At 47.2% G+C, this 22,486-nt stretch overlaps 1 protein-coding gene across 14 annotated transcripts in view; it reads right to left on the bottom strand.

Moving 5' to 3' along the window:
• chd9 (chromodomain helicase DNA binding protein 9) overlaps positions 1-22,486 on the bottom strand; it is a 64,817-nt gene that overhangs the window by 22,422 nt on the left and 19,909 nt on the right. For 7 of the 14 annotated variants that reach the window (XM_088938787.1, XM_088938786.1, XM_088938785.1 and 4 more), the window contains exons 3-16: positions 18,942-19,324; positions 10,075-10,183; positions 8,953-9,099; positions 8,347-8,415; positions 8,129-8,184; positions 7,358-7,475; positions 7,089-7,250; positions 6,535-6,672; positions 6,105-6,226; positions 4,638-4,881; positions 4,100-4,276; positions 3,063-3,206; positions 1,922-2,177; positions 923-1,133 (exon numbers count right to left, since the gene is read on the bottom strand). In XM_088938787.1, coding sequence (XP_088794913.1) covers positions 923-1,133; positions 1,922-2,177; positions 3,063-3,206; positions 4,100-4,276; positions 4,638-4,881; positions 6,105-6,226; positions 6,535-6,672; positions 7,089-7,250; positions 7,358-7,475; positions 8,129-8,184; positions 8,347-8,415; positions 8,953-9,099; positions 10,075-10,183; positions 18,942-19,324 — 2,336 coding nt within the window. Of the gene's footprint in view, positions 1-922; positions 1,134-1,921; positions 2,178-3,062; positions 3,207-4,099; positions 4,277-4,637; positions 4,882-6,104; positions 6,227-6,534; positions 6,673-7,088; positions 7,251-7,357; positions 7,476-8,128; positions 8,185-8,346; positions 8,416-8,952; positions 9,100-10,074; positions 10,184-18,941; positions 19,325-21,445; positions 21,595-22,486 lie in introns of those variants that run through there. The other 7 variants (XM_088938789.1, XM_088938788.1, XM_088938793.1 and 4 more) reach the window with 2 other exon arrangements.

Below are 22,486 nucleotides of genomic sequence, written 5' to 3' on the forward strand. Positions count from 1 at the left end.
GAAAAAAAAATTCTTCCTGTTCAGGCTGATATACAGGCAGACAGAGCTGCTGTCTGTGCCTCTGCCAAACCCCCATGGCACCTCCAGCCCTGGGATAACCATCTTGTTTCTGTGCAGTTATCCGTCTCTCCCAGCACTGCTGTTTTTCCCTGACAGGCTTCCTAGCTGCTCAGCGCAAGGAACCCCCAAGGGGCTGCCGACCCCTGACTGAACCCTGTCTAGGCTCCAAGCCACCACTTGCTGCACTTGTTTACATTACTGCTATTTTATTTCTTTGCGCCAAAGAAAAGCAAGAGGAAAGAGCTGGAAAGGAGAAAAGGGAGGGTTAGCCAGAGACATTGAACAACCAGACCCTATAAAAATCACTACCAGTTTCCTGACACTGCCTGAAAGACCAGACTGGCTCAGCTTAACCAAGTGTTCCTGCTCTGGTAAAGAGACACAGTTTCAAACACAGCATTATTGTGGTTTGGTGGAATAGCCCTTCAACCAGCACAAGATAAATTCAGCATCTGCTCATTGCAACACAGGCAGGTGGCTACACTGTTCACAGAAAACCAACAAGAAAAAGTGATAACACAGAAACAAAGATTTCTTGCAAGAAAAGGGAATGCCAGAAAAAAAACACCATCAGCACACAGGTTGAGATACTGTTCTTTGCAAATCACCTTTAAATAAATCAGAACATCAGAAATGATCAGGACAGAGTCAATTGCGTGAAAGCATCTGAGCCTGTTTTAGGTTACTTCTGTCTCCTGGCAACTAGGATAACAGAGGCAGCCTACGTGTATCAAAACAAAGGCGGACAGTCGCTTGCAAATGGAGCAGAAAGAAACAAGCTGGGAAAACAGATGAGAGTGTTTTGGTAGGAGATCTGAATCCGAGATATTGCAGTATAGGATGGGCGTCGCAGGCAGGTTACCTCCTCTGGATGAGGTAGTCCTCCAGGATGTCCAGGCAGCGAACCATCTGGGAGAAGATGAGGACCTTGTGGCCACCCGCCTTCATCTTGGGCAGCAGCTTGTCGATGAGGACCAGCTTGCCGGCGGACTGCACCATGGCCTGCAGGTGGAAGTCCGGCGCCGCGGGGTTGTGCACCTCCCGAAACTCCTCCAGGATCTTCTCCTCCGCCCCTGGAGGACACAGCGAGATGAGGGGGGTCGGCTCCCCGCACACAGGAGCGCCTACACTGGCCTCTCTCTGGTGATCCTTGCTTATCTCACATGAGGGTCCAGCTAACCTTCGAGACTGGGCTACCTGTACCCTGTATTAACTGCAACGTCAATTATCAAGTCCGTCAAGAAGCAAAATTTTCCCTGAGCCACAAAATTAGGTCTCCAATATTCTTGTCATGAATTTACTTGCTGTGAAATCACGCACAAGTCTTAGTAAGCTGTGCTTGCTACAGTCCAATTAACCTCAAGGGTAGCCACTACTTTAAGTAAATGAAGCAAAGTGCAAGTCACTTAAAAGCACCTGTAAGAGAAGTAATTCTATTTTTCTTCCACTAAGAAGTTAAAGCTACTGGTGCTACAGGCACCATAGCACAGGTGCAGAACTCTAGTCCTTGATGCCCGGTATCCAGCATGTTTTCTAGGTCTCTCTAAATGAATTGACAACTTTGAAAAGTGTTAAGCTGGTGTAACTGAGCTAACGATCAGCTCATGTCATTAACAGCAGAGGCGCAACAAATACCCAGACACTGCAGTTCTCCAGGACTGGAGTTGTGCAGCACAGCACTACAGGAATGATAAGTAACTACAGCAAGTCAACCATGTAGTGCTCTCCCTTAATGAGACAGGCATGGCAACAGCATACAGATGAAATGGGACATGCTAATACTGGACATGCAGCAGGAGCAGTGACAGAGCACAGGCAAGGCTTGGTGAAGGCATGTACAGTGCCAGCGACTGCTCTGTACCTTTGATGAGGTAGGGGTGGTTGCAGCATTTGCGCAGCTCCATCATGGTGTTGACGAGGTTGGGGACATTGGCCTGGCCAGCGCCCTTCGACAAGAAGGAGAAGTTCTTCTCCAGAATGGCCCGGTAGTACTTCTTCTGGATGTTGGTGAGCTCCACCTCAATGATGGTTTCCTCCTTGGGCGCCAGCTTCTTCTCCACGTCCTCCTTCAAGCGCCGCAGCATCATGGGCTTCAGGATGGCCTGGAGCTTCTGGACCTGTGGAGAGGTGAGAGCAGACGGGTTTTTACTTGAGCTGCTGCACGGCTGACCTGCCACTTGCACCCAGTTCCGCCCACCACAACCCATTGACATACATACCACATGGGGCATGTTTTTATAAAGCTGGCATGAAAGTACAAAAGTTTAACAAGCAGCTTTTGTTACAATTTCATCTTCAGTTATTAAAAAAAGAGTGCTGCATTCAAGCGTCATTGAGGGCTTGTTGTTGTTTTTTTACATAAGGCCTCCTAAGCAAACTGACATTAAGATTTTGAACACCTGTGTAAAGAAATATTAGACCGCAGATACTAGATTTGCATTCAGAGCACAGCTAAAACCTACAGGCTTTTCAAAAATGTAATTATCAGCAATATCTGTTTGTTTACTCTGCCTTGCCACATGTCAGAGTGACCCAGTTAGAATACCAGTCTTTCCCCACTGTAATATCAACATCAAAAGAAATTCCACTTTTTATGCAGTGGAAATTCCCATAAAAATATTCCCTCCAGTAAAACAGAACATCTCTCAGCTGACTCTTCCCCAGACGTTACTGTGCACATAACTATATAAAACAACCTCCCAGCCCCGGCAGACATCTCCAACACAAGGTTAGAGTGCCCTGCACCTTCGGGTTTTAACAAGTTCTCAAATCAGATCACAATCATCTTTACTTACACAAGTTAATAATTCATCTAAAAAAAAATAAAACATACAACTTGTCTGAAATCCAAATCATCGCACAGTATAAAGACTGAAGACCTGTGCATAAAGGAACATGAAAGCTGTGATTTGTATTGATAGACTACCTCACACTTAATGCACCATCATAAACAGAGGCTGGGGATAGCAGGGGCTTTGTAAGCATGGATCCATGGAGCTCACCTGCTCTTCCGTCTTCAGATCCCCGAACTCCTGCATGAAGGTGGACTCTGAAGGGAACCGCAAGGGCTCCAGGAAGTGCAGCAGGCTAAAGAGCTCCTCTACTGTGTTCTGAAGAGGAGTGCCTGTCAACAGTACCTTATGCTCCTGGAAGGATAGGGGGACAGGAAAAAATGTCACACGCTGTACAGAGAATAGGGGGATTGCAGTGCCTTCTGCGTAGTGCTGGGCGATAATTCGATAATGATAATTATCGCGATATAATTTTAACAAAAGTTCAATAAATGTTCTATATGTATGTTTATGCTTTGCGCATGATATGCGCATGTGCACAAAATACTGCACGAGTGCGCGTGCGTGTTGCAGACCGGGCAGCTAACGTGGTGTTGTTTACCCACATGGTGGTGGCTGACAGGATTGTAGTTAGAGTGGAGAAATGAGCGACACTGAAGCAAATGTAGTGCTGCCAACGACCAGCTCGAAGGACGATGACATCGTCGACAGAAAAGGTCATTCAACTTTATCACACTGCTGTATTTAATTTTTCTATTAAGATATTTATTTTGTAAATTTTACTCATACATATTTTGACATAAAAAAGACTTGAATACTCTCTACCTCAGATTTGTTTAATGTTAATGCAGTTTGGCAAGTGTTTGTTGTGTTCTTAAAATAAAGAGTTGTTTAATTTACCAATTAACTGTCCGGTTTCTTCAACTTTCACTCAGGAGAAAAAATCTGCCTTTAAACTTGAAAGAAATAATGATTTGACATTTATCGTGATAATTATCGATATCGATTGATATGAAAATTTTTATCGTGATAATGTTTTTGGGCATATCGCCCAGCCCTACTTCTGCGATATCTTATATTACAGGCATCTTCTGCAATATTTCTACAAGCAAAAGTCTGCACATTCAGGCCCTGCACACTGTCTACCCAGCAGGATAGATGGAACAGATCAGTGTCAGTTTGTCAATTACCGCGCAAATGTTCCACTTAATACAGCACCATAAAAGAAACACATCAGAGGCCAGTACCAGGCTCATGAGCTTGAAGCCCTCCAGCAGCTTGCAGTTCTTGTTCTTCAGCCGGTGCGCCTCGTCGATGATGACACAGCGCCACTCGATAGCGTTGAGCTCGGGACAGCCGCCAAGGATCATCTCAAAGGTGGTGATGATGGCGTGGAACTTGTAAGCCCCGCGAATCACTCGGCCCTTAGGGAGGATGGAGCACAACAGGTGTGTAACATGGCACTGTTAACCGCTGGTGCCCGAGTGACATTGAGCACTTATCACCATGAAGAACCTCAATATTAAAATGAGTATAAGGTGAACTGCCTATTCCCATTAACAGAATTTCCACCCTCTCCCGATGTCAAGCTTGGAATTTTTCAGCACAGCTGCAGCCCCTGGAACGCACTTGTATACTTCTTGACAGATTTGCACATACATATACAGATACTATCAATTAATACAGATTACACATATGAACATTCTATACGTCTAGTCTAGACATTGATTGATATGCTGTAAGCTCCTACTCTCTTGGAGAAACCAGGTGACAAGGGAGCTGTACCTGAGAGTCCCTGAAGTACATCTCGTACTGCTGAAGCATCTGGCGGCTGACCATGCTGCCGTGATAGACAATGACATTCAGATCCGTCCAGGTGCGGAACTCCCTCTCCCAGTTGGCGATGGTGGACAGCGGCGCGATGATGAGGAATGGTCCACGGATGCCCGTCAAGAAGATCTCCTCCAGGAATGTGATGGACTGAATGGTTTTGCCCAGACCCATTTCGTCAGCAAGGATGCAGTTCCGTCTTTCGAAGGAATGGAGGGCAAAAAAAAAAGGAAATAACCTTAAATGTAAGTCGGGAAGAGTTTGGCTTGCCATTCCACAAATGTCCCATCAAGATATTCATCTGAGCTTACTTAAAATCCCTTTTACAGTCTGCATTAGACAGAGACATGGGTTCACAAATGGATTCATCTCAGAATTCCTGTATGAATGTTTCCATGCCCCTACTCCCCTGAATAACGATGAAATCCTAAAAGAGTCACGATGGAATATTTTAGTAAAGGCTTTGCATTCATTGCAGATTTTGTGCATAGAGCCATTTAAAGCAGGCTTCTACTGCTAGTTCTTGGCAGACGTCTAGTTCAGACACAGTTACCTGTTTCACATTTCTCCGACGTGCCTCGGCAGTAGGAATGTGGCCACACACGCACAAAGATTACATGGAATGTTTTTCCAAACAAATCACAGCCAGTGACTTGGAGAGACTTGCCTCTATCTCCGTTTGACTTTTTAATCGCAAAAAATTATTCTTTTTGTTCATTGTACTCACTTCCATAAATAATTGCAATGCAGATTAGCCAGACACGAGAACAGCTGAACTGCTGATAGCATTCATCAGCTTAGAAAAGGACAAAGGTAAAAGGAATCAGGTATTCCAGAAATCTGGGAAGGGACAATCTAAGTGTCATCTTTTAAGTAAAACATTTTATAACAGAGGTAAACTACCAGTACTTACAGATGAATTAGCAAAAATATATTGTACACAAAAATAAAAAAAAAATCACATGGAAGCTAATTAAGTCTAATATGCGCGCTGAATCCTTAGATAATGCACATCCTAGACCAGATTTCACAATTTCAAAACTGTAAAAAAATGCAGAATGACTTAGGAGCTGAATTTATAATAATGCAAATGACTTTTTTCCTCATCCTGTCAGCTTGCAGAGGACAGTTGTGACAGACATGCAACCATTCAGTGACAGGAAAATGAACGCAATTACGGCAATTAAAAAAAAATCTGCCATCCTGTCACCGAATGTGACTTGAAAGAAAAACTGCACGGCTTTGAGAACGCAAGAGGAATTTAAGGAACTCTCTTCTAAGCACCATCATATGCAACATATCCTGATTGCGTTGGCCTACATGTGAGCAACTGGAATTTCACAGAGAAATTCAAGGACTCTCTCCACTGCTGTGAGGAGACTGCAGCCTTGGTGAGGAGGCACTTCCCCTGCCCTCGCTGACCTGTTGTACCAGTTGAACAGGAGCCAGTTCACTCCCTCCAGCTGATAGTCCCTGAGCCGGTTCCCATTGCGGTATTCCCGCGACTGCTCCGTCTTCTTCCACATGCTGGCGGGGGGTCGCTCCTGTGCAAGGGACAAGGGGAGAGGCAGACACCGTGTCACAGGCTACAGCCAGAACTCCCACTCTTGCAGCTCAGCATGAACCGGCTCCTGGCAGCAAGTCCGGAGGTCTCCCCAACAACAGCCATTTATTTTTAAGTGCAACTCTGACCATCCAAACATCAAGTCTACTCAAAGCCATCTTGACATTCCTAAAAAGATCACCACCACCAACAGCGCTTCCATGCAGCCAACACCTTGTCTCCAATTTTGCTCTTAATTTAAATGCGTCTTTCAGACAAGCTGCTGCAAGAAGGCAGAGAGATGCTTACCACTCTGCGCGGGTCTGGCCTGGCTGCCTGCAGCTGCTCAAACTCCTCGATCTTGCTCTGGTCCACATCCTCCTTCAGCTCCCAGGTGCTGTCCTCATAGGGCAGGGAGCACCACTTCACCAGGTAATACACCACAGGCTGCCCAAAACACACGCAGCAATCACAATGAACAGCGCAGCCAGACCTTGCAGGTTCAGCCACCAAGCAGCTGCACACCAACAGCTGGCACTGCTCCTGCTGCCATTCTGTCCTCTAATTCAAAGTCAGGCAACCAAAGATAATCCAGTGAACATCCCTACAGTAGAAGATCCACAGTATTTTTCCATCACAGAAATCAACAGGGGTCTTGGTGTAGTGTTTTCTGCTCAATACCACCAAGCTGCTATATGCAGTACAATTAGACATGCATCTATCAGCTAAAGACAACATTTAATCCCTCCTTCTTGTTTTAAATCAATTTGGGGTCAATCCTGCAGCCGGACAGTGGGGCTTTTATATTATTTGGGGATACAGATGACAAAAAAGGTAGTGAGTTTCCTCTACACGACACTTACTTTTTTATTATCATGCAAACACTTCTGAAACTCTCCGCCCTGGGGTGGATAACAGGGAGAGCGTGTCAGTGTTACCTCTCCAGTGTCCTTGTCCTTGCAGTAGGAGACTTCCAGCACTCGGTCCACCTCCACGTAGTCGGGGTTAAAAGGCTCCTCTTCCATCTGCAATGGAAATGAAGCACGTTCCTCTCATGATTACCAGCAGCACAGGTGACAGGCTCATTTGCATATGAGCAAAACAAACCAAGAGAGAATCAGGAGGGTCTTACATCTGCAAAGAAGTGAGCCCTCTGTGCCTGTTTTATCTTGAACCGTTTGATCTTCTGCTGGATCCTCTTGTCCTTAACAAGCTGCTGCTCGGTGGCCCACTCGCAATGCAAATACGAGCTGATGGTCACAGAGAGAGAAAGCAGACAACCAATCAAATTCCACAAATCCCAAACCTGCCAGGATCAGAACAGCTCTCGGTCCTACTTGGGGAAGAAACTCAATTCAGGTGCAGCACAGAAGGTGATCTCCTGTTACAGCCTGAGCAACAGAGACTGAGCCTTCCTGAAATGAATGTTCGAAAATGTTTGGCTAATTCTTACTAGTTAGGCAACACTGTAACGTAAATCAATGACAAATAAAACTCTTTGAATTTAAACACATAAACCTCTATGTACATGTGAATTTAAAATGGACAAGTGTGTGTTTTCTTAATCACTTAATGGGTTTATAGCAGGAAGGACCAACTGATCTTTACCTGCTAAGGAATTGTCCTAGGGTCAGCACTGAAGCTGCTAAGCTGGAAACATTTTTTCATCTTTACATGAGCAACAGTTCATGTACAGATTACAATGTAAAATGGGTCGGATACCCATTTTTCTGATGACATTGTGAACACTATCATTTCCTAAAAAGCAAAAGTATTTTATGCATCAATAACTTTAAAACAGGTACACCCAGAAATCTTTCTGCATGAAGATGTGTAGCTCAAAATACTTTTTTAAAGCTAAGAGAGCAAGAATATCCAAACGTTATGTAAAAAAAGTCCTTACTAGTTTTTGTATTTGACGTAAAACTCTTCAACTTCAACCACGACCCCAGGAGACACCTGCAGGAGAAGGAGGTTAATTTAGTGAAGCCACAGCACCATAAGTGAAAACAACCTCCCATGAGCCAGCGGTGTGTCACAACTAGCCACACGTGTTCTCCTGTCTTGCAGGCGGGGGAACAGAACCCAAGCTCTGGAAGAACGAAAGAATCGATCAATTACCTCCTTCTTTCCTATGCGGGAAGACATGATTTTGTCTACCACTGCGGCATCTTCCTCACTGGGATTTTCCTGAAATGTTAAAGCAAAAAACAATGTTAAAAAAACACTTAAAAAACCAGCAGCGGCTTGATGCAGTAAAAAAAAAAAACTTGCTGTCAAATAACTCTTGTAGATCCAAGCTTGGATCTGTCAAATTTCTCCTAGCACCACGATTGCCTTTATTCCAGCTTGAGGAAAGCTGCTAACCCTTAACCTTTTTCACTGATGCTCAGCCAGGAGAGCACTGATTCAGAGAATACTCTGCCCTTTTCCAGAGAACCGTGTTTGTTTCAGTGCCGGAAACAGCTTGTGGAAAACGAACAGAAATAACCAATGTGCTCCTTGTACTTCCGCTCAGGTAGATTAAAGATCGGCTTTTGGCCTAACGTTCTGCAAAGCAAAGTGCCAAACAAGTGAGCAGATGAGTGCCAGACAGCACATGCCACCTCCATGAGGCCTGTTTGTTTTTGCTTATTTAGCGATGGCAGTATTCTCAAGATCTCTATGCACGGACTGCATGCGACATTCCCGCGCAGAGTCTCGTGCTCAGCATCGCTGTGCGCTCACCACAAACAGCTGCACGGGCTGCTCCTTGCGCGAACCCGAGGCGGCCTTCTTGGCTTTGACGATCACCTTGACCTCCTCGTCCGAAACCTTGCACTCCCCCTCCTCCGCGTATTTTTTGCGTTTTACCTGACGGTTAGATCTTCTTTTCTGAGGGAGAAAAAAAGTAATTAAAGGCCTTTATTGCTTTGTCCCTGTGGTCTTTAGGGCAAAGGGATGCCAGGAATATCAAGACAACCCGGGGAACAGACACTCTACAGAAGCAGCACGAAACCCTCCTGTATTTCCACTGTAACCACTGTAAACTGTCCTTTACTGTCTACTACACTGCAGGCTTGAACTCCAGCATGTAAAGATGTGATAACGCCATACCCATTTTCCATCCCTTCGGCTCCACACCATCCTCTCTGACCCCCTCCCGGTTCCTACTAATGTACTTAACTGCTCAGAACTGAATTTTGTTAAAATATGTATTCTTTGGAAATTTACATTTCTCAAATTATCACATGCCAACAAGTAAAGCTCATGTGCTGCTAGTGTCATCTTTTCTGCTGAGGCCTTGATTAGGGCTGAAATGTTGAGAGATTTAAAGCATGTTTCCAAACGGATTCAAACCAGGAGGGTACCCTTCCCCCCCCCCCCCACCATCGTGGGTAGTGCTATCTTTAGGTCACACTTCATTCAAGCACAGAGTTAAGTGCTCCTGTTGGGCTGCTGGTTTTGGTCAAGGGCAGCCCACGGCAGCGGGATGACGTGGGAATGATGCAGAGTCTCGTGTTGGGACACACAGAGCCTCCTGAGGCCTTCCAGGTGCTTGTATGCCAATGCAGTGCGGCCAGTGAAGGTCGCTGATCAGTGCTGATCCTGCACTAAGGGGCAGTGGTCCTTGCAATGTGTTTTACAAATGAAGAGGGCTCGAGGGTAGGCAGGTCAGAGGAGTCTGCTCGCTCTTCCTCATTCTCCCGTGTGCTGTCACAGGGTTCCTAGCTCTGAGCCAAGACGTGAAAGACACACGACTGGACCCTCCAGATCAGGAGAGCTTTTAAATAATAACTGGAGAGCCTGAAGAGAAGATAGCACAATAAAGCAAGACCCACTCGTGCCCCATCCTCTCCCACGGCTCACCGAGTCATCGTCCTTGGAGCAGCGCCTTGGAAGGGGCTCCGTGTCCGACAGCTCTTCAGAGGACTCCGTCTTCCTTTTCTTCTTCTTGCCAAACTTGATGACTATTTTGCTGAAATTAAAACAAAATCGATCAGTAAGCGTCCTGGAATGCAGCCTCACTGGGGAAAAGCAAACAAAAGGAGGGGAAGAAGACTCACATGGGTCTGGATACCAGAATAATAACCGTTTCGGCTCTGCAGACAGTATGAAAGCAAATAACACTTCAGAAAGGTCAGAAACACCATGAGGCCAACCGGCTGGAAGAACAACAGGGAAACGATCTGAAAGAGCTAAAATTTTTGAAGTGCTTATTACTGATGTTTAGAAGACTTACGAAATTAAAAAAAGTACCGTCAACAACATTCTCCAAGCAGAGCACACAAGCTCCATAGTTTTAAGGAGTGTTGTTTTAGTAGATCCGTTTTTAAACTGATGCCGATACCAGCTAACACAAAAACGTCAGAGATTGGCAGGATGATGCCAGCTGGAGATTAAGTCAAGTTTCTACCCCCGAGAAGCTCAGATCATGTCAACCACGATGATGGCAACCTGCACAGTTCTAAGTCTGCTAACTGTACTGCTTGTTTGCTCCCTTAAACTGAGGAGTCAGACACCAAGAACAATCCTAAATGTCTGCTGGAGGTGAAAGAGGAAGGAAGGAGACAGAAAATAGCCCAGCGGCAGGCTGCTCTGGAAGTGCCCTTCCCACACTTACTGCCTGGGCACCGTTTCACAGCTCAACGCATCCTGTGCCAAGGAACAGCGAGAGCCACACGTGCTCTCAGATTCCTTCGGCTGCAGAGAAGCGCCAGTATGTACTGGCAAGTCCGTCGGCCCTGGAGAGCTCTGCCGGGACTCGCCCGCTAGGTTGTCAGCGGCAGCTGCATTAAAGCACCCCAGCCCAAGAATAAAAACACACCCAGCCACACCTCTCACCACCGCGGCACAGCCCAGTCCGCCTGCAGCGGCCCTTTGCAGGATCCATTATGGAGGGCAAACGAGGTTGTGTGGAAGCTGCATTCACAGCATTTAACTTGCATGTAATAAAGCAGAAAAACTGCACCACAAAACAAGAACAGCTTGAAGAACTGAAGATTACTCTTCTGAACAACGCCAGCAGCCACAACAGGAGAAACGGCAAGAGGTGCTCTCCACTGCAGGAGTCACCTTCGCAGGAACCGGAATGACCCGTCTTCGCCTGTAGCTCCACACAGGAACTTCATCACCAGTTTGCCCTGGAACTGCGAGGTCCATCACACATGCACTACCAAGAGCTGGAGAGAAGCTTTAACCCACTGTGCAGAAGACCCTCCAGAGCAGCACGACATGCAGGACAGGTCGGGCCCTACTGTCCTCTTCACAAAAGCTGCATCTGTCACCCAGGTTTCAAAGTAGTTAACTGAATTAATTATCCAATGAACCAAACCAGTGAAGCCATTTTCCAAAGTTCAGTGCAGACTTAAGGTATAAAACCTGTTGAACTGAAGCTTTTGACAACCATAGCTGAACAATTTCCCTAAACTTGATATAGGATCACTATTATTCACATGGACTTACTGAAGTCTTTGTGGTGACTGCTGCAGTAGTACACTATTAGACTCTGTAATATTCCATGGGAAGAACTTTAGTGGTATCCCTGCCCTGCACTCCACACACTGCAAAATTCAAAGCACCTGAAACTTAGAGAGACTAATACATAGGAAAAACACCCTGAAATTCTGCCTCTTCCTGTGAGAGCTCTCAAGAGCTGTATTCTACAAAGCACACTCCGCTTCGGTTCTGTAACCTTTACGAGCAACACAAAACAAAAGATTCAAGGTGGCATCTCTCACGCGTACCCCTCAGGCAAGAATAATTCATGCCAAATTTGACACATGAACGAAACTCCCATCTGTGGCATAAAAGGGTTTAGCTTTATGAAACTGCTGACGCAACAGATTTCCACTCTGGACGCAGTGCCACACCAGGCAGCTGGAGAGTGCGAGTGTGCGTGTGTGCGCGCGCAGGTGTGTGTGTGAGGATGGGGTGGGGGGGCAAGCGGCCATGAGGAGCGCTGACATCACCATTTCCCTACCCCTGGAGCCTCCGTCTTTATTGGATCCAGAGAAAACCAGTCAGCTGTCTGGCCCCCTGCCAGGCCTGCACATCTCTCTCCCACCTCTTTCCAGATTTTCCTCCATCTCCCCTTCCACGGAAAGAAAACAAGATCCAGCAGTATCGATCGTTCCATCGGCATAATCACATGCTGACCACATGACAGCAGACATGGGATCCGAAAAGGCACAGACTGAGAAACGCAGCAAACGCTGGCATAAAAAAAAAATGTTTTCCTCGTCCCACAACTGGTCCGAACGATGATGGTAAAAAAATCTTTATTTTTTCGTGTCCCCTCCATGAACCCAGTCCCTCTCCCTCCCCCAGCGAGCTGCCCTAGTCAGGCCTCCCTGAAGGCTCCGCGCGGGGAGATCTGCAAGCACTGGATAAGACCAAAGGAGTCGCAGGAATGCAACACAAACCTCAAATACCATAATCCTTGGCTAACACCCTGGCAATCGAGCGTCATGTATCATGAGGACTCCAGGAGCCTCGCTCAAGCACCTCCGGGGGCCCTAGTGAGACAGGTGGACACAGGGGCTCTGGGGTGCCAGCCCCTCTCCATCTCAACGCCCTCTCTCTTCCAAGTGTTCTCCACCATTCACACGAACACGAAAGACAGGCACACTCTTAATAACCTTTCATTTCTGACTGCTCCCCCCCGAGCTAGATTAAACCTCAACAAGCCCCTATGAAATGAAATATAAATTTTCTCACAAGGAGCCTGCAACATGCTTCTACAGAGAATATTCACAGCATTGCAGTGAAAGTTACATATTTTAAGAAGTTAACAGAAGACACAGCATAATGAGTTATGCCAGTAACTAAGAAAAAAAACAGTAAACATGTCGCAGGCAAGCCAAGTTAGACCCCCTTCAGCACAACAAAGGACAGGACCCCAATAAAACGCTTAACAGCCTGCAAGCACCCTGTCCTGTTTTTCTGAATGGAGCTTCACGATTCTCCTGACACCTTCACAGACCACACAGGATGTTCTTTCACACCTCCCCAGTGTCTTACTTTCGACAGACTTTAAGAGAGACAGATTAAGTGAAAGGCTTGACTTCATAACGTCCTACTACCAACACAGCTTGAAATGCCAAACGCCCCATTAATCCTGAAGTGCGAGCGGGCGCTCTATCAGTGTAGCAGGAGGCATGCCGATCTGTGGACACGATGGACAGGAGACTGTGGTCAAGGGGGACCAGACCCAACCAGGGAGAGAGTCACCAAAACTAAAGAAAACTGGCGTAGAGAAGGAACAAAAAAATGGAAAAATGAAGCCAGAGAACTGGAACTGAGAAGGAGTGAGGAAGCAAGAAGGCAAAAGCCTGTAAAAAAGGAGATTAAGAAGACCACATCCATTGGGGCACATGTACACAAACTGGAATGGTACTGGGCCCAAAAAAAGACACACTGGCTGAGTATCTGACCAGGGTGAGAGACAGCAAGGAGAAACTGACCATGATGAAGCACAGGCTCAGTGACCAGAACTCGGCAACAGAAACTGGGGAAAAAAGGGCATAGTCCTTTCTGACTGTGCAGAAAGGAGGGGCTCAGTGACCACAGCCTGGCCATAGAAACACAGGCAGACCTGGCTGTCCAGAGAGGACCGGCTGTGCTGCAGCTGCCAGCAGGGAGGTGCATGTTCTGCTGCACGGTTAGATGGACTCATGGGTCAGAGAAACTTGCTTCTGTTAGATAAATCAAATCCCAGACTTCCCAAACCTGCCAGACTCCGCACAGCTACCGATTCTACTTGAAGTGGGAAGGAACATCAACAGAGCTGCAGCCCGGCATGTGATCTCCTGTCATAGCCTGAGAAAGAAGAGCCTCTGAAATGGTACTCTACAGGTTTTGCCGTTATGGCTTCAGTAAAACCGACCAATAAACCAATAAAGTGATATTCCAGCGTGGAGCAGGCTGCAATAGTGTTGGGAGGGAGGAGGGGAAGAGGGAGGGTGAGCTAGGGTCCTTAACTGCTCAGGGCTGCAAGCACTTCACAGCCACAGAGCTGCAGGAAGCTGCGAGAGGGTGGGTGGCCAGGGGAGAGAGGGTATCCTCCTGGCTTTCCCTAAGCAGGGTAGGGGCTGCAGCAGCCACTCACAGTAGTGCTATTTTTAACCCATCTGTTTCACTTCCCTGTAATAGAAGCCTGACAAGCGTTGGGACATCTCCAGTAAGGTCACCATCAAAGAGCCTCAATCTTACTTTAGCCTAGGCCAGCAGCGAGAACACGGGTGACTTCTGCTACCACGTTAGCGTGGGAATTCAACAGAAACTACTCAGGTTTCAGAAACTGCAACTGAAAGCTCCCACGCTTACTGGAGGCGCGGCTGTAACACAAACTCGTTTTTTTATGTGAAACTAACTATTACCTCTACCACTAAGGCAGCCGGCAGCTCTCGGCGCATGATTTTAGGCTTCCCTCTGTGCCCCCAGGATCCCAGACCATTAGATTTAAGGAAAACCAAGAATAAATTCCCCTCACATCTCATACTGCACAATGCTGAAAAAAAATAAACCTCACACTGAGGTAAGGAGGAAAAAAAGTTAGCAGTGGGGAAGTATAAATAAAGTAGACGACTTGTGAAGAATTCAGGAAGGGTGTGAGGCAGAGAAAAACAGTGTGAGATTCACAATGCAGAGGGGAGGAAAGACTTCAGCTCCGTGCAGGAGGTTCGTAAAGCCCGGATTGCTTCAGTAACCTCTGACTCAGATGACACCTGTTTCAGCCAGGAACAGGACTCAAGATCAGAAAATACAATGTGCCTTAGAATCCTTCTACTTTCCCCAACTGGAACCTCCTCTTGCATGGCTGAATTCTAAGAGCTCATGATCTCATGTGGCTCTGCTCCATCCTGAGAGCAAAGCCCGTTTCCCTGTATCCTCTTTCTTGAGCATCCCATACTGCTCCCCTGACCAAGGTACTTCACTCCAAAAGCACCATAAACCACTTCAGCTTGTTCAGGGACTTGACCTCAGTCCTCAGTGGTTTGACTGCGAGTTATCAGTTTGATCAGGCCCTTCAGCTGGTACCGACAGCCCTGCCGAGCATATTCCTTCCAGATTCTGAGCAATCTGGGCAAAAAAAAAAAATAGTGCAACCAAAAATAACTCCAGTGCCATTCCCAACCTTTTCCCCATTGGAAAAAAAAGTGTAACTTCTGCTATCTCTTCCTCTTGCCTCACCCAGTCCAACAAGTTCGATGGCACAGCAGCACCAGAGCTGGGTGCTACAGGTTCTAGGGCCCTGGGAGAGCTAAGGGAAGAGGGAGGTCGCCAACTCCATCATGGGAAACAGATTGATCACTGCCATTGACAATGTACACAATTTCTCTGGAGGAAAAGGGCCAGGATGCCCATCCTCCAGTTTCTTGACTGATTAGCCAGCTTCTTGAAAGATCCCTGCGGGTCAACCTTCACAGTGGTGGACCCATATATGTGCCTCCACAGGCAGCTGTCAGAAGGGACTGGAGCAGGAAAGATTAAGACGGGACCAGACAGAGGTACTCATAATCCTCAAAGGCCTTGACCAAGTTTACCCAGAGGACTTCTTTAGAACCAACAGTGAAACACCGACCAGAAGGCACAAGGGGAAACCTGGAAGTGCATTTACAACGGAGGACAGGAAGCACTTCTATGTAACGAGAACAAGCCACTCAGCCGACGAAGTCGATACACTGGGTCCTTGCAAAAAAATAGCTAAATGAGATCGTTGGATCAATTACCTACTAACCACCAAACAGGCCAGATGGGCTTAACAGCCTCCTCTCAGTCATAAGAATATAAAGATTCTAAACGAGTTGCAAATGTTTTGAGTCCCCTTCATTTCTGCTGACAGGGAATATGCTTACTAGCCTTCATGCAGGCTTGACAGTCTAAAGATGTTCCACTGAGCATCATGCCTTTATCCGTAGAGGAAATCAAGGCTTCAATCAAATCTTAAATGATAAACCCCGATTTATTTCCTCCACGAGGGTTTGAAAGCGGAAACACTGAGTCACAGCAGCTCGCAGCAGCCAGACCTGAGGAAAATCTCCACTGGCTGTTTTACCAGCAGCATTGACTAGACGGGGAAAAAACAGCCCCACAGAGAACATCTACCGTAACAGGTTTTCTGTAAAGCTGTGACTCTCTCCTCACGGCAGAAAGCCGTCGCTACATGCGACTGCAATGTCAAATGAGCAGGGCCATCTTGACCAAATTCCTCATAAACACGAAACCAAGAAAACACCCTCTCTTCAGAACCAGAATCGGGGTCTTTTCACTTCCGGCTCTGTAGCACACGCTGCACGCCATGCAGCGGTGGGAGAGCTTCTCTTTCCTGGCAGTCTCCCTCCACAGGGCTCGGGCTCCAGCTGCACTCTGCGGACGTGAGCCGCCGCAGCGAAGCTCCGCCAACCCCTCCTCACAGATTTATTTAAGCAGCAACATGATTAACTCTTCAACTGCATCGCCGCGCAGCGAAAGTGCAAAGTGCTGCATACATATTCAGGGTGGCGCACCACAGAGGCTGGAGCAATGAGAGCGAGCGAAGGTTAGAGCCTCTGCAGTAGAGACAGCAGGCAAGCATAAATATTTCATGAACCTGGCCTACACAGATATTTATAATCTAAAACCTCAGCGCTATTAACGCATGCTTCAATTCTCTCGCCATCTACACACAAATCCCATTACCATACAGTACCAAATATCAAAACCCTCCAAAACCCTCCCTGCTTTCCCCCACGCACACAATGAAAAAAACAACACATTGCCAGTAAGCAACAGCTGGAATATAGTGTAGATCTCCAGAGCTATGCTAACAATACAGAATGCCTAGAATGCACCAGTTAATGGCAACATTAAGACTCAGGAGCTCTGAAATAAGAAATAAGGGTCTATTTAGGGGAATGGTGTGCTGATGAAATTACAGAAATGGTTGATATCAAGATAGTTTAGGATGTTACAGATTCCCCCACTCAAAACCTAATCTTTAAGGTCAGTTTTACGTTTGCTTTGTTTTTAATCTTACCGACATGTTTTTGAGGATTACTAACCAGCATGTTTGGAAAAGCTGTGTAAAACTTACAAAGCAGAACGTTTACCAGACAGAAATTTACCGGGCTCACACACTTGAGCGTGAACCTCACAGAGACTGTTTTGGGAAGAGCAGGTCATACAGAAAATTCCTGGAAAAAAACCGCACAGTAAAACTCTTCTTTAGCCCATGTGTGTTGAATCTGTACTGCACATTCCCAGCTTCCATCAGTCTCGGTCAAGGAAAATAACAGACTTGTTTTTTTCTTTCTAAAAAGCTCTGTATTTTTAGATGCCAACTACTATACAGCAATACTAACCCTCTTCTAATTAAAGATGTTTCAAGACAGACCTTGAAAATTACTCCAGGCAGTCGCCATCACCCACCATCATTGTTAAGTTTAACTGCTTTTATCCGTAGTGACTTATATTTGTTCCCATTTATATGGCTGGGCAGACCGCTGGAGCAGTCTGGGTGAAGGATCTTGTTGATATTGTGTCCACTAGCAGTGCCCCCTGCCAGGATCTGGACCCACAAATCCGAGTCCGGACCCCTGCCCCACTGCGCTGTCTTGATTCTGAACCTCAGAGAACGCAAGAGTACACCACTGCCTGTCCGTCTGTAGTGCGGCAGACTGGGACACCAGCAAGGCGACACCTGAAGGCCTTGTTTGTATTTTTAGATGTTAACCGCGATAGAGCAATAACGATATCTCGCATGACTGCGCAAAAGTAATCGTCATCTCTGTGCTCTAAATCGGCAGCATCCGTTCCTGCTGAACCCGCAGGAGCCATCTCCAAGTCAGGCACCCTGGCTGGACATGCATCCCCACGACCAAGTCTTTGCAAGTGGACCAGTGGTTAGCGTGGTTCACACCCAAGCAGCAGGACAGTGAATTAGAGAGAGGTCTCCCCTCCACCATAACTATGAAGATCTGACAGGACAGATACCAGTAGCAACAGCCACTCACTTGCAATCCAGCGTAGTGCAATACTGCCAAACATCCCAGCTACGCCCAGCTGAGATGTGCACAGACTATCCCACAAAAAGCTAATTTCGCCACACAGAGTTCTTCCTGGAGCGAAACCAAAATGACAACACATGACAAACATAATGACATAACAGTAGGGCTGCATAAGAACACGCAAAGGTTAATTCCACGCTGAAGAGCAGAAAGCAGCAGCCACGTTTCGGCTGTTGAGCCTTCTTCAGGCGAGAGTGAGTAAGTAAATACAGGGCTGACAGCTGGATGGTTTCATGACGAACTGAAAAGACTGCCCAGGAACACCTGATCCATCCCGCCAACTCCCACCTGCCACCAGGAGCCTGACCGCGCGCGTGCCGAGCTCGAGGGAGGCAAAGGCAGGGCCAGTACAGCACGCGGTGACGGTGCACTTGCCAAAGCGCCTCAGTAATACAATAACACAGGCCACGTCAAAGCCGCCCAGCTCACTGGGGTCACAGTTACCACTGCCTTCCCCCTCTACAAATCCGCTGCCTAAAGCGCACGAGAATTTTCTTCGTTTAGCCAAACGAAGCACACCCTCCGACCTCTTGTCCGCACGCCCAGGTCCGTCGTCTGTCTGGTTCTGAACCACAGTCCTGCAGGAGGGCTCCCGGAGTCAGATACTGGATCAGGCAGCAAGCCGGACGGAGGAACGAAAGCCAGACGGGTCGCCCGGAAACGGCCCAGGAAGACGCCCCTGCTTACCCGATCTTGGTCTTCTGTTTGGATCGGGAGGCGGCGGGGCCCTTGGCCCTCCTCGAGGGCGGGTCTGTGGGCGGGGCCTTGGCGTGGTGGGGCTTGTGGTCCTGCCGCGGCGGCGTGGAGGAGCAGGGGAAGCTCTCGGGGCTCATGACGCGCGGGATGTTCTTCTCCCCGCGCTCCCGCGCCTTGGCTATGGCCTCCGAGATGATGCGGTTGGCCTTCTCCTGCTTGTCCTCCAGCGCCTGCTCCATCAGCGGCTTCTTCTTCTGCCTCTTCTCCGACGACGAGGAAGAGGAGGAGGAGGACGACGAGGTGCTGCTCTTCAGCTGAGGGCTGAGGACCCTTGTGTGTCCACTGGAACCATTAGTGTTCTTAGAGGAAGGGGGCTGAAAAAGAGAGAGAGATGAAATCAGTCACTACCAAACACTAAAACCCTTATAGGTGTATACACACACTGCCTATATTTTGAAATAGGATCTTGTGGTAAGATAAACTCTTCAATTAATTAGTCCACTGAATGGTTTATTATGAACCCTTTCGGTAAAGCCACATTTCAACGTACTGCTAAGGAGCTCACAGCTTAAGCTCGGAAATAATTTTCAGATTGCGCCAGGGAGCAGATTAATTCCGAATGTTCATTTACAATACCGAAAACTTACAAAACAGTTCTCGCCACCCCCCCCAGGCAATATTTTTCATCTTCATGACGTGTGTATAGGTGGCCTTTCATAAACCGTGGACATCAGCAAGAACAAATTTGCTTAAACCAAAAGCCTAAAGATGAGAATGATACTTAAATGGTTTGGTTTTGTGACAGCTGATCACAATCAAACTCCAGTCTTGACCAAAAAGGCAAAAACTACTTCTTTTTTTTCCTCTAGATGTAAAAGCAGCAAGGTTATCTACCAAAACTCACAACATAAAAGTAAGCAATTTACATTTCTTGTTTTTGCCTAAATGAATGCAGGCAAGAACTCAGGCCTTCGAGAGCAGTCAGCACTGTGCACCTAAGTCCTAGTAAGAAAGCTGTATAAATTTCATTCAAGAATTCAGTCACAGAAGGGTAAGGTCATTAGAGTACCTCAGCAACAAAACTCAAAACGGTGAAAAGGCTTCTACATGCTCCACAGCAGAAAAATACAAACTTCAGGATTTTTATTAACACATGGAAAAAGTTAAATCTCTGTCTTGTTTCATGTGTCCACGCAAGTACACAATCTTTACTGCAAAAGCTTTACAGTCTATAGCAAAGTACAGATTCTCATTAGTCCAAATTAATTTAACAACATGGACAGGAGCTCCTCCACCTTTCAGAACCTCTTAGGGAAAACCAGGATACATGGCTCCATTTAAAGCACATTTTTAAAGCATGCGAGTCCACACAGCACACTTACTAAAACGGGGAGCATTTCAGGGTGGCCCACAGGCCCAGCTATTTCCTACAGCAGTTTTAAAAGGAGCCTCCTGAAACATGCCCAAGTCTTTTTTTTTAAACTCACACAGCAGTCAGGATCTTTATATCCAAGTTCTCTGTATTTAGCAAACACACTGGTGCCACAGTCTATTTCTGCCGTCCGCAGAGACTCAGCTCCAGAGCAGTAATGAGGCTCTCTTGGTGGCAAATAAGCAGAAACAAGATGTGGGAAAACTGAAATAATAATCACAGCAGCTAATAAAGAACAAACGTGCAGATATTTATTTTCATTGTTCCGCCCTGTTACAGGTGATGTATGCTTTTGTGCACAACAGGCAATTGTTTTAAAAACATGCTAGGAGCGATCTAGAAACAAAAGGACAATGCAAAATAAAGAGCAACGCAGCGGGGAGATGAACAGGCAGCGTATCGGATGTGTTTGTACACAGCGTGGAGGGGAACGAGGCTGCACACTGGAATGTTCTCACTAATCCGACTCAAGAACAGGAAAGAATCTGCACAAAAAGACCTAGGAAAAAACCCCAGCTCCCAGACAAACAGTGAACCTCTGTATCATGTTAGAGAGAAGGAGTTATGATGTTCGTGAAGCTCCTCCGCAGTGCTTCAGATCTGTACAATATCCCCATCCCCCGACTCACCGGGGGGGGGGGACACTCCACCACAGATTTCCAAAGACTTTTGGGTAACCTAGACCCCGTGTTGCACTTCAGCGAGCAACGTTTCAACACTCATCACTGACACACTGACGAGAGAGCGAGAGAGTGCTGCATTGGAGGAGAGGAGCCAGTATCGGAGAAAAAACACAGAGCGCCGAAGGGAAGGAGAGAGAGAGAGAGCGGAAAAAAAAAGAGAAAGAGAAAGTAAAAAAAAAAAGGCAGCAGGCAAAGGCGAGCGGAGCATGCCACCTCTAGGCCTAGGAACTAAACAAACAAGGGAATCGGCAACGAGCTCAAGATGGCGAAGGCAGCCCGGGTCTGCAGCAGCCAGTAGCAGGGAAGGTTATTCAATCCTATTAGCCCTTCAGCCCAGCCAACCCCTCCTCCTCCTCCAGCTCGCTGCACGTTTCACTTACCCTTCCTCTTGGCCTCTTCACTGAAGACATGGTTTTTTTTTTTTCCTTTTTTCCAGCCGCCTAACAAAAGCCTTGCCCCTTTTGCCGGGTTTTTTTATCCTCTCTTTTTTTTTTCTTCCTTCTTCCAGCTTCTTTTTCTTCCAGAACCCACCTCCCCCCCACCCCCCCCCCCCGCTACCACCACCACCACCAACACCACCACCGCCACCGCCGCCGCCGCCACCACCAGCAGCAGCAGCAGCAGCAGCACCGACCCCTCTGCTGCCCCCCCGCCCCCACCCCCAGGCTGGGCTCAAGAGGAGAGCATTAGGAGGCGACTGCTTAACTGCCTCTTTATCTAGGCTGCTCGGAGAGGGGGCATGGCAGCCGGGAAAGCTCGCCTTCTGCCTCTTCTGTCAAAGGCTCCCGTCTGTCGCTCGCTCTTCCTCCCTCCTCCCTTCTCATTGATTCACTGGGGCTCGGCTCTCGGCTCCCGGCTCGCTCACATCCCCGGCTAAGGTAGGCTACTCCTTCTTTGTACACAAAAGGGTTTTGTGTTGTTACTTTTTTCCTCCCTCTATCTCCTCCCCTCTCGCGCGCCGGAGAGCCTGCACAGCCAGTCAGCCTCCACGAAAGCGATGTAAAATGAAAGCACAAAGCATCAAAATGCATCAGCATGAACATTAGAGATGTCGATGTCGTTAAAATCCTGACTCGTTTTTCACTCTCTCTAGCTCGCTCTCTCTCTCTCTCGCTCGTTGTGTGTGGAATTAAGCCAGCAGATGGAGCTAACAGTTATTATTCCATTAGACCGTGCAACTTAACCCCAGAAGGACTAAATGTTCCTAAACTGACAAGCTAATACACCCTGGGATGAACTGGACCGGATCCTCCCTGCATTCATTATGCACTTCTCCTTGAGCACTTCTGGCTGGAGCTCCAGTATTCGTACTCTGAAATAACTGAACTGAAGCCGTTAAAACGCCAAACCTCTGGAAAGCCACAGGATTAAAAACCTACCTATCTGTTCGTCACCTATTTCATTCCCAGGACTTTTTATTC

Source organism: Atractosteus spatula, chromosome 21, assembly GCF_055471065.1.
Source record: "Atractosteus spatula isolate fAtrSpa1 chromosome 21, fAtrSpa1.hap1, whole genome shotgun sequence".
NCBI classification, from domain to species: Eukaryota; Metazoa; Chordata; class Actinopteri; order Semionotiformes; family Lepisosteidae; genus Atractosteus; species Atractosteus spatula.